Source organism: Folsomia candida, unplaced genomic scaffold (assembly GCF_002217175.1).
Source record: "Folsomia candida strain VU population unplaced genomic scaffold, ASM221717v1 Fcan01_Sc014, whole genome shotgun sequence".
Taxonomy (NCBI): Eukaryota; Metazoa; Arthropoda; class Collembola; order Entomobryomorpha; family Isotomidae; genus Folsomia; species Folsomia candida.
This window is the reverse complement of record NW_019091206.1, coordinates 746,550-757,980: the sequence shown is the minus strand read 5'-3', so window position 1 is coordinate 757,980 and position 11,431 is coordinate 746,550. Positions and strand designations below refer to the sequence as shown.

Sequence of the window (11,431 nt, the reverse complement as noted above, 5' to 3'; positions counted from 1 at the left end):
ATAATCTGGCACAAATTTTTATCAACTTTAGTCACTTTTTCGTTAACAAGGAAGGACCTTCGACTGTTTGCCGTCCACACAGTACCCACTATAGTTTTTGGAATCTACTAGGGCCCTAGATTAAGGATCCATTCATATTTCTGTGTAAAACTCATATTTGGGGCCGTGGCGTGGCGCCAAATTCGCCAAATTCGCTAGATTTTATATTTTAAACCGCTATAACTTTTGAAATAGTTCATGGATTTTCAAAAAATTTGAATGAAAATGATCTGTACTGTACTGAAAATGATCTGTAATTCAACTCACAAAGAGTTGAATTTTCATTAAACAATAGAAATATATTTATCCAATTGTTTGAAAATTTTCGAAATTTCGCAGAACAAGTGATCGGGCGAAAAATGTTACAAATTTCTCAAAAAATAATTATTTTTCATTTTTGAATTATTTCTTAAAATCTCGATTTTTGTGATCATTTTAAACCAAAAATTATGAAAATCCCGCCAAAACTCCAAAAGTTATGAAGGCTTGAAATTGGTCGAAAATCCGGCCTTAAAAGTTTGGCGCCACGCCACGGCGCCAAATATGAGTTTTACACAGAAATATGAATGGATCCTTAATCTAGGGCCCTAGCAGATTCCAAAAACTATAGTGGGTACTCTGGGGGCGGGAAACAGTCGGCGACCATTCCTTATAAGTATACAATACAATTTGAAATTAATTCAATTAATACGTACACGCTAAATAATGATGTATACAACCACTTGAGGAAAACGAAATTGTGGAAAATTTGCTCAACCTTGATGATATATTGCTATAATGAAGTATAAAAAATAGTCAATTAGCTTGTACAAAATTTATTTTACACAGTCTTGGACAAATTTTATTCAAAAGTTTAGTTATCATGATTTTACTCAATGTTGTAAAAACTTTGCATAAATTCCTGAGTAATTGTTGTACAACATTGGGGAAGTATTGACCAACTCAGTTGGCTGTTTAACGCTCATTCAATCTGGGGAGAATTTACTCATTAAGAGAGCAAAATCATACCACACATTGAGCAAAATTCAGTCAAATGTTGTGGTGGTTCAGCCCGTGCGGCGGTCTTTGTCAGTTGGAAGCACGAGACCAACAGAACCAGTCAAAAAGAATTAATTTTGCCATTTTGAGTTGCAAAATTAAATTTACGCCAAAATGGGTGATTTTGTTGAAAAAGTTCTCGAGATTGCAGGGCTGGTGGAACTCATCGCAACATTCAAAGGTAAAACTTAATTGTAAATCAGTATTAATTAATTTAATAATATTTTTTTTCAATCTTGCAGATCAAGACGTGGACGAAAATGTGCTTCGCAAACTGCCAGATTGCCAAGTCGGATCGCTTGAAGAGCGTCTTTTAGCTGATATCGTTCCATCAATTGGACGGAGGCTAAAAATTATTAATGCAATCAGGGAAGTCGCCGCCGTAAGTACCCTTCAAAATAAACGACTGTTTAATTGTAGCATTTGCAAATCAAATTTCCAAGAATTCAATACATATTGGAATCATTTAATAAGTTTTCACGAAATTAGTAAAGGAACGGCTAGAATTAATTGTCCTTTGTGTTCTACAATTTTTACTAGCACCGAGACACTTAAAAATCATGTAAAACTCTTTTGTCCAAAGAATAGAAGTAGATCAGTAAATTCAAATCTAGCTATACGTCAGGATATTTCTCAAATTACTGAAGAGGAAATTGGACCTAATTTGTTGGCAGATATTACTACAGACTATAAATTAGCTTTTGTCAAAACACTACAAATGTCGGGTTCAATTTCATTAGTAAAGTCAGCTGAAATTTTATCATCTGCAAATTCTCTAGTAAATAGCATTGTCGATATTGCTAAAAATTTTGTTAATAATACCACTGAGAAAGATGATTTGCTAATTAAGCTGAGTACACTAAAAGATCCTTTTCATAACTCAAACTGCTCTCAATATTTAATTGAGAAGAGTTTGAAAGATCAAAAAATTTATAGTGAGGCAACCGAAATTAAACTTGGGTCACATTTTAAATTCGATGTGGCAGCTGGGTCGGTAATAGAAAAGTTTGATTTCATGTATTATTTTGATTTGCGGAAAAGCTTGCCAATAATATTGTCTCATTATAAACTTGTATGTAATTTTGTGTTAGACGACAGTAATAATTTCAATCTTTTCTTAAATTTTAAATCTGGAAAATACTTTAGAAAATTGGACGGAAATCCCCTTTGCTTGCAAATTTACTACGACGATATAGAAATTTGCAATCCACTTGGTGCCAAGGCTAAAATACATAAGTTGGCAATGTTTTATTTTATAATTGCAAACTTTCCACCTCACTTCAAATCTCAGTTGTCAACCATTTTTCCTCTTTTAATTGTAAAGTCAAAATTATTGAAGGAATATGGTATCAACAACATATTGAAACCAATGGTCGATGAATTTAAAAAATTGTCTGTAATTAATCCACAAGATATTTTGTTAGAGTTGCCATTCACACACGTAGTTTTGCTCCAAGTTTGTGGCGACAATTTAGGCCTACATTCCCTACTGGGATACACGGAAGGGTTTAATGCTAATTACAGGTGTAGATTTTGTAAAGGTAACAAGCATTTTACCCAAACCGCTGTGGAGGAAGAGATATCACTACGTCGGAATATTGCTAATTATAGCTCGGATTTGGTGCTTGGCGACATTTCTTTAACCGGGATACGAGAGGGGTCAATTTTAAATGAAATTTCCTATTTTCATGTCACTGAAAATTATGCCCCAGATATTATGCATGATTTTTTTGAAGGAATATGCATAATTGAGTTAAAATTAGCATTGGACTATCTGATAAAGACCAAGAAAATTACTCTGCAACAAATTAATCATCAGATTTCTACCTGTTTCAAAAAGAATAGTCATAAAGTAAACAAATTTCCTGAAATAAGTCAACAATTTATTTGTGATGAAAAGAAATCTTGTTTCTCTGCATCAGAAATGAACAACTTTTTTCTTGTATTTCCGGCAATTTTTTTGGCTTATTTTGACGATGACAAAATGCTAAATTTAATTTTCAAATTAAGAAGAATTATACGAATTATTATGGCACCGTTAATTTCCCGTGAAGGTGTATCACTTTTGCGATATTTAATTTCTGATCACCACCAGCTCTATATTAATTTGACTGGTAATAATCTAACTCCAAAATTTCACCACATTTTACACTACCCTCACGCAATTGAGCAGCTGGGTCCGTTAAAAAATTTTTGGTGCATGAGATTGGAAGCAAAGCATCGCTTCAGCAAAATTGTGGGGAAAAATTCTTACAACTTCAAAAATATAGCAAAATCTGTGGCAAAACGGTTATCTTTGAATATGGCATTTTCCATTAATTCTTCGAAAGGTGACGGAATTATGCAAATTAAATTTGGTGGAGGAGTTAGAATAAGGTTGGATGAATTAAAAGGAAATTTTGACTTTTCATTACTAAATATAGGTAGCGAGGAAATAATTTTATCAATCGAGTTTGTAAGTGCGAAAGGTACAATAATTTCTCGTCATAAATATTTCATTCTAGGGAGTAATGAGAATCAGCTTCAATTCTGCCAAGTTGAACTTTGTTTTGTGCACGATGATCAAGTTTATATTTGTGTTTCTCCAATTACTTGCGTGGAATTGCTTCACAATTCTTATCTCTTTAAAGTAACTGGTAAAAAAACGGCAATAATAATTAAACCTGAATTATTAGATTTGGAGCACCCGTTGATTGTGGCAAATACGAGCTCGGAGTATGACGTAATATGTTGCCCGATAGAATTAGTTTAGATTAATTTTAGCATAAATTAATTTTAATTTAATTTTAGGATTAAATTAATTTTGTTGTTTAGCTTTTTTTGTACAATAATAGAAATCCAGTGAACAGCAGCTGGCATCGAGAGACGAGGAAAATATGTACAAATTAGTGCTGGTAAGAAAGGCATCTTATATGTTTCATATATTGTAATTTTGTAATATAGTATGGTGATATTGGTTGTTTCTATTTTTAGATTAATAATGAAGAAACATTCTCACAATCCAATAACAATTTTGAGCAAGAATCTATTTGCTCCGTAAACATTTCTGAGGGCGATAAATGTTTGTCACTGTCAGATCAGTTATTTGTGAGTAACGAAGTAACAATTTGGATGGTCACATAATTTTAATTAGTTAATTAATTTCGTGTATTTTCAGAATGTTAAAGAAATTGTAGTCCAAACAGATCGTGAAAAAGGTACGGCCAAAGGACAGGAAATGTTGCAACTAATTATTAGCCAAGGGATGGCGTCGTTCCAAGTCAAAAGTTTAATTAAGAGGCGCACAGTGAATTATCTCATCAGAAACTATTCCAACTAGTAAGTGTCTACATACATTTATGTTAAAATTGATTCTTTAGTTAGTAGGTATAGTAATTTATTTTATTTATAGTCCACCTCGCCATGTTAAGAAAAATCTAGCTGAGTGCATCTCCTCACAATTGTTTGGGCACCTCGCCGAACAGCAGCAGATTGATATTAAAGTAAAACCAAATTATATTTATCTATAACATAATTTGTATGAATATTAAAATATATTTTTTGCAGAGCTTATTCTACAGTGACGCCAAGTCAATTGACACAGAGGAAATGGACCAGAAAGGGCGAATCATTTACAAAAATATTCCAGCGACAGGATTGATCGAGGACCGATTAAAATACTTGCGAAATAAAAACTGTATTTCAATTCGGAAGAAGCCAAGAGTCCTCGACTCTATTACTAATGGTAAATTTAACATCAAACTAAAATTGTTGTATACCTTTTTGTTATAAATAATAATCCAAATATTTGACAGATCCTACTGTTGAGGAATACGAAATGAAATCCTGGCTGTCTAACTCAAAATCACCTGCATCTCAGGTGCTGCAATACATGAAGGACACCTTTAATTTGCGAAGTCTAGAATTAAAAAATACAACCAATTTGAGTAACACTTTACAAGAGTGGCCACATCTTCTTGAGACATCTGGTGTGGTAAGTATAATATGGATAATAGAAATAAAATAATAAATGGTTAGCTTTGAAAGTTAGCATTGATATTGCTCCTTTAAAATTCCTTAGATTGACCAGGACTTTGAAAGATTGAATCCCGGGAAATCGGAAATTATGCTAAGGAAGTGGCCTAGCATCGCCAAACAAATTTGCGAATTCGCCGAGAGGTCTCAAACCAAAGCAATAGCTGAGTCAGGAATTAAAAAAATGTTTTCAACATTATCATTGGGTAAGTGTCAGAGCTGTTAGATAATTAATATTTGCAATAATATATATTTATATAGTTAATCAATTAATTATTTAGATGAGATTACAATTGCTGCATTTGTGATGTTGCCGTATCTGACCTCGACATCAGCTTATAAGAAGAGAGGAGCAAAGAAAGTCAAAATATCAGCTGCGGCGGCTGCTGACTTTTTTATTCAATTTGTATCTGTAAGTGCAATATTGTTTAATATGTATAACATGAAGCAAAATTTGTATCATTTTCTTAAATACGCGTTTGTTTGACTCAATTCAGAAAACTTTTGATTTGGAGTCGTTCAAAGCCAATGAATCGGAGCGACGTCAACCGTTTGTTGTTTGTGTTGGAGATTTGGCAAACCTTATAATTAAGGATGTTTACGTTATGCTTGAGCGAAAATTAATTAAGTCGCCGACGATAATTTCTGCCGTAGATTTATGTTTTAAGTTGTTCCATGTTTTAAAACTTAAGTTCCCCGATGAATGTTACCCGGTCTGGTCTTTCTTTGATCACACGGTCTACCAGATAAACGAAATTGTATCTCCACCTGCATCAGTATTAGCTTTAGGATCTCATATTATTGTTTAATTAATTTTGCATGTATGTGTAATAATTAGTTACAATTTAAATTGTGTTCATGTATTTAAATTTATCAGTATTCGTTTTTGTATAAGATTGTATATTTAATTCGGAATAAAAACACTAAAAAAATAATTAATCAGACGTTGTTGAAGTTTAATTCAATATTATGCTAAAATTCATCCAATTAATTGCATAAATAATTTGCAAGTGAGTTGAGCATAATTCATTCAAGCATTTGAGTAAACTTTTGTCAGCAAGTTGATTAAAATTTGCCCAATTCAATAGTAGAGAACGCTCATTATAGTTGATCAAATTTTACTCAACATTGGTCAAAATGAATCACTCAAGTGGCTTGAGGAAAATTTAACCAAGACTTGTTTCCATCACTTTTTTCCTCAGGGTTGATCAAAATATTACTCAAGGTTGGGCAAAATTTGTACATTTTTTCTTAGTGTGTAATCATTTTATTCTTTTAAATGTAACATACACACATAAATACTTGACAAACGTCAGGGTAAAATGTATAAATATTTCTTAACATTAAATAATGTTAATGTCTAAATTATGTGTGTATTTTTCTCCATTAAGTATTTCAATTCATGTCAGCCAGCATGTATAGAATAGTAAAGTTTAGACAAATTTAGTCTCAATATCCACCACAATCTCCGCCCCCTACTCCACAACAGGCTTTAGATTTACAATTCCGAGGACAGTGTTGATTTGAGTTGCATTTGACTTCGTTCCCCCTACAACTCCAAGCCCCTGTGTAGATGCATCTGCATTTATGGCCGGCCGATGGACCCCGACTAATTTTGCAGCCACCCCAATGATAATTACAGTCACACCCTGTTAATTTAAAAAATAATAAAGAAATCTGTAACTAACTATATTTATGGCTTTGTACATACACGTTAAAAAATATTATTTCTTACCAATTGCTGCCGTGACGGTTAGAATGAGAAGAATCGCCGTAACTGTTGTCTTCATTTTGTATTTGTATACTCAAATTTGCGAGAATTTAGATCAAGTAGAGACTCAAAACCTGTTGCGATATTTCTGCATATGTGACTGAACTCAGTTTCGTAACGACTTTTATCTAAAATTCATGAGTACCTAAATAAATGTGTATGTATCTCGATAGTGCAAATTAAGTTGATGCGTCAAAGGTGTGTACCCTGATGACGCACATGAGTTAGGCCAAAGTAATCCTAATTATACAAATTTGACAATAAGCACTGAGCGCACGTATTTATCTACATGTCGTTATGCTTGTCAATAATAAGGATAAAACTTGCAAAACAAGATTTGTTTTGATTTTGTGCATTGGCCTTCTTTGACTTCGAGTGTAATGAAATTGTATTTCATATCCTAAGTCACGCATCAAGGGTGCGTGACTGATTTGCGGTAGTCAATCGTATCAATTGTTTTCAAGTTTGGGAATATATTGAGATAACTGAGCCTGCCAATAAACTCCAACAACGAAGATTCAACAGAGTTATATATATTCCCTTGTAGTTTGAGAAATATGCAGAAACTAGCATAGATCGGATATTTTGTGGCATCCGGCATCCGTGGCATCCGGCATCCGACCAAAGTCGTGGCATCTGGCATCCGGATGCCGGATGCCAAGCCCGGATGCCTCCGACCTATGGTTTGAAGTTGTGTGTTTGCTTACCACAATTAAGCACCGTTTGCACAATCCGATGTCGGATTTATTGGAGTTCTCGATTTTTCGTGGTTTCTGTGAAAGCGACGTTCGCCGCTCGATAACAAGATATATCTGGGTTCAAGGGTTACAAGTTATAGAAATTTTATTCAAATACTGCAAAATGTAAGATTGCGCACTATTTTGGAAATGATTAAATGTTTTAAAGTTTTCTGTCTCTGTTATTGTTTTTGTGTCACTTGTTGCTTAAGGTTAACAATTCCTTGTAAAATAGTTGGTAGATTACAATTTGACTGATTTAAAGTGTCTAAAAACAAAACTTGCACATTTTCTATAAAAGCCAAGCACGTGGGATTAGTTTGGAAAGTCGGAAGATACATTTGTAAATATTTTTTGAGGAATATCTTTGCCAATGTTTTGAAGATTTGTAATATTGTATGATTTTGCTTCCTTATATGAAATAGATGCAAATTAAGCTATACATCTAAACATTAGGTGGTTTGTTTTTGCTGACTAGTTTTTCCGGCAAATTTCAGGTAGATTAAAATGTGGATGACAAGGCTAATGTGACACTGAAATTGTTGGTTCCTGGCTTTTCCATAGGTGAAATCCCGTCTGAATGAAACTTTGTAAACTTTGTAACCAGGCCAAATATTTTAATAAAATTTTTCTGTGTAAGAATTTTAAAAGATAGTCCACTTGTTGTTCTTTGTTTGTCTTTGTTTTTTTTAACCGACACGAATCTAGTTATGAAGACGGAGACGTCGCTTTCATGGAAACTATGAGTACGCAAAAATTCTCATAAATCGGTGATCTGCTGGTACAAACCTTGTATAATTCTGGTCGATAAATCCGAAGTTTTACAGGATTCTCCTCAATTTGTGGATGCGAGAAAGACCAACGCGCGACTTACAAACTTCATGAGAAATTGTTACCCAGACGGTGGTGTAACCGCTAAAATTGGCGGATTTATCAATTTTGTCAAGAGTGTATATTTATGAAAAATCTGGACTAAAAACCTTTACTTAATTTTCCATATAATTTGTAAATACTAAATTTTTCATACAAATTCATGTTTCTTCCGAAGCAATGAACACGAATATTTGCCTTCGTTTGAGAATTTATAAAATTTGACTCAATACCAAAATCAATGGAGGAACATTAAGAACAAACAACTGGTTAAGTAACACGTCAAATAGTACGTTTTTTAAAAACCGGGGAATATATTTAACTCACAGGGGAAACATTTGAAATTACTTTTTTGTAATTACTAACTTTTGACTATCGGAAAAAATCACGAAAGGTTGAAGTAAATTGTATCCTTAGTTAAACGATTGCTCGTTTAACCACTCGAGTGGTTTGAAAATATGGGAAAGTTTAGGTCGAAATACCGATGGAACTGGGGGATTTATCACAAGAAACTAGTTGAGTAATACGCCAAATCGTATTTTTTACAAAATTGACGTCAGCATTAAACCGTCAGATAGAACGTAATAGTGCTCATAATTAGTTGAAATAATTGACTCTGAGGTTTGTAATAATTTTCTTCGGTGTCTAGTAAACCTCATTTTTTTGCACAGTTTACGAGCACTTTTACAAATCGTCTAGGGAAAATGAGATTTTCAAAACAATGAAGAAATATCATGCTCTCTACAAATTTACCATTGATTGTCAGCTTTGCAGGCTAATTGTACACTCATTAATTACACAGATAATTATACTCGTGAACATTGAATACTTGGTAGTAATGCTGATTTGGCGTATCATTTGCCAAATTTTTCAGGGATTCAATGATGATGTATCCTCATCATTCATAATTTGTTATAACTTTCATTCTTTTTTCCTCCGGAAATACAAGACTTTTGCATTTGGAGAATTTGCTCACGAGGGAACATATTTACATGTCACAAACCGATTTGCCTCATATAGGTATCAAATTAAAGATAATTTTATGTAGATCAAACTCTGTCATGGAACTATCGGTGCAAACTCAAGTTTCGCAGAGATACAGACCTCAGAACGCACGAAAACTGCATAAAATTTGCATTGCTTTAGCATAGGACTTACCTATCTTACATATGTAATTATTGATTCGGACAAAAATATCCCAACTTCATAGCTGGCAATTGATGATTTTTCAATTTTTTTGGAGTATTAATTTTCTAAAGTTATGAAATTTCTACCGGATTTTTAATATTTCTTAAAATTCTCGTAATTTCTAAAATTACTCACAATCAAATCTTAAAATTTCTCTAACTTTCAAAATATCCCAAAATTTTCAAAATTTCTCAGAATTTCCAAAATTGCTCAAAATTTCGCAAAATTTCGCAAAATTTCTCAAAATTTCTTAAAATTTCCAAAATTTCCCATTATTTCTCAAGATTTCCAATATATTGAAAAAATTTGAGAATTTTTTGAAATCCTGGGAATTTTTGGGAAATTTTATAAATGCTGAGAAATTTTTGAAAAAATTGAAAATTCAGCAATTGCCAGCTATGAGGTCGTGATATTTTTGTCCGAATCAATAATTACATATGTAAGATACGTTAGTCCTATGCTAAAAAAATGCAAATTTTATGCAGTTTCCGTGCGTTCGGAGGTCTGTATCTCTGCGAAACTTGAGTTTGCACCGATAGTTCCATGACAGAGTTTGATCTACATTAAATTATCTTTAATTTGATACCTATATGAGGCAAATCGGTGTGTGACATGTAAATATGTTCCCTCGTCAGATTAGAAATATTGGTGTGAAATGGTTCAAGCTTATATGAAAAACATATTATATTATCTAACGGTTTGATGTAGAAATCAATTTTGTAAGAATTTGGATTTCACTTGTTAAAAAAATTATTCATTCAAAGCTCATTCATTTTTTATGTTGTTGGCCTGATAAGGTATGGAAATTGTTGCAAAAATGTTACTAAATTACGTATGAAGCGTAAGAAAATTTGTAAGAGGGTTAAATCAAGAACAAGAAAATATTAATTTTCGAGTACTCAAAGACAATTGTGATATATCTAGTCCGGCATGTAATTAGTTTTTCATTGAAACACATAAAGTATAGAAAGTGGACATGAAAAGAAAACTTGATATATTTACTTTGCAGGATGTAGAATTTTTGCATTTTTATATAAGTCATGACTAATTTGGAGGCTTTAAATTTCTTCAAAATTTGCTATCCATGAAATGAGTTGAATTGTTTCTGAAGAACAAATTCAGAAAATTTACTTGGCTGTGAAGATCGCCTCAACTCAATGTCATAAACCTTTAGTCATTAACGGGCGAAAATGAAAATTTGACAAAGGTATTCTAAAAATTCTGCCCTTTTCTGGGCTAACAATTGCTCAAAAGCACATTTGATAAATCAATTCACATAAAAACATAAAACGACTAGTGCATTAAAGTTTTCAAAAATTTTCAAATTTTCAAAAAAGTAACGTTAAACTACAACAATTGACGCCCAATTATCCCCGTGCTTCATAAATTGCACCACTAACTGAATACGATGTCTGATTCTACAATGTCTCACGTATCGGATTCCTGTTTTGGCTAGTGGTGCAAATCATGAGGCACGAAGATAATTGGGCCTCAATTGTTGTAGTTTAACGCTACTTTTTTGAAAATTTGAAAATTTCTGAATTTTTTTGCACGATTCGCTTTATTTTCATATACAGAATTATTCAACAACTGCAATTGCATACAGCTGAGGCATGGTAATGGCACGAAAAATCAATAAACGTTTCTCAGGAATTTCGAAAATTTCACATATCCCCATCAAAAAATTATGTTTTTCAAAATCAGTTGGACAAAGTATTCTTGATATTATACTCCTTAAGTCTAGCAAGTTTTAGTTAAATTGGTAATATCGATG

General features: G+C 32.8%; 1 protein-coding gene across 1 annotated transcript; it reads left to right on the top strand.

Moving 5' to 3' along the window:
- The first annotated feature begins 896 nt into the window (after nucleotides 1-896).
- On the top strand, nucleotides 897-5,984 carry LOC118437610. The gene is made up of 11 exons (XM_035856780.1): nucleotides 897-1,258; nucleotides 1,320-1,459; nucleotides 3,912-3,971; nucleotides 4,051-4,164; nucleotides 4,235-4,395; nucleotides 4,469-4,559; nucleotides 4,624-4,801; nucleotides 4,872-5,050; nucleotides 5,138-5,297; nucleotides 5,373-5,503; nucleotides 5,589-5,984. Exons 1-11 carry the CDS (start codon nucleotides 1,192-1,194, stop codon nucleotides 5,898-5,900), a joined length of 1,593 nt encoding a protein of 530 aa, XP_035712673.1. The 5' UTR covers nucleotides 897-1,191; the 3' UTR covers nucleotides 5,901-5,984.
- Nucleotides 5,985-11,431: the final 5,447 nt, after the last annotated feature.

What these genes read in the sequence shown, in the direction of transcription:
- LOC118437610 (XM_035856780.1), top strand. Translation starts at nt 1,192, where the DNA reads ATGGGTGATTTTGTTGAAAAAGTTCTCGAGATTGCAGGGCTGGTGGAA. An exon ending in TTCTTGAGACATCTGGTGTG is followed by an intron (nt 5,051 to 5,137) that starts GTAAGTATAATA and finishes AAAATTCCTTAG; the next exon opens with ATTGACCAGGACTTTGAAAG. An exon ending in TTTTTATTCAATTTGTATCT is followed by an intron (nt 5,504 to 5,588) that starts GTAAGTGCAATA and finishes GACTCAATTCAG; the next exon opens with AAAACTTTTGATTTGGAGTC.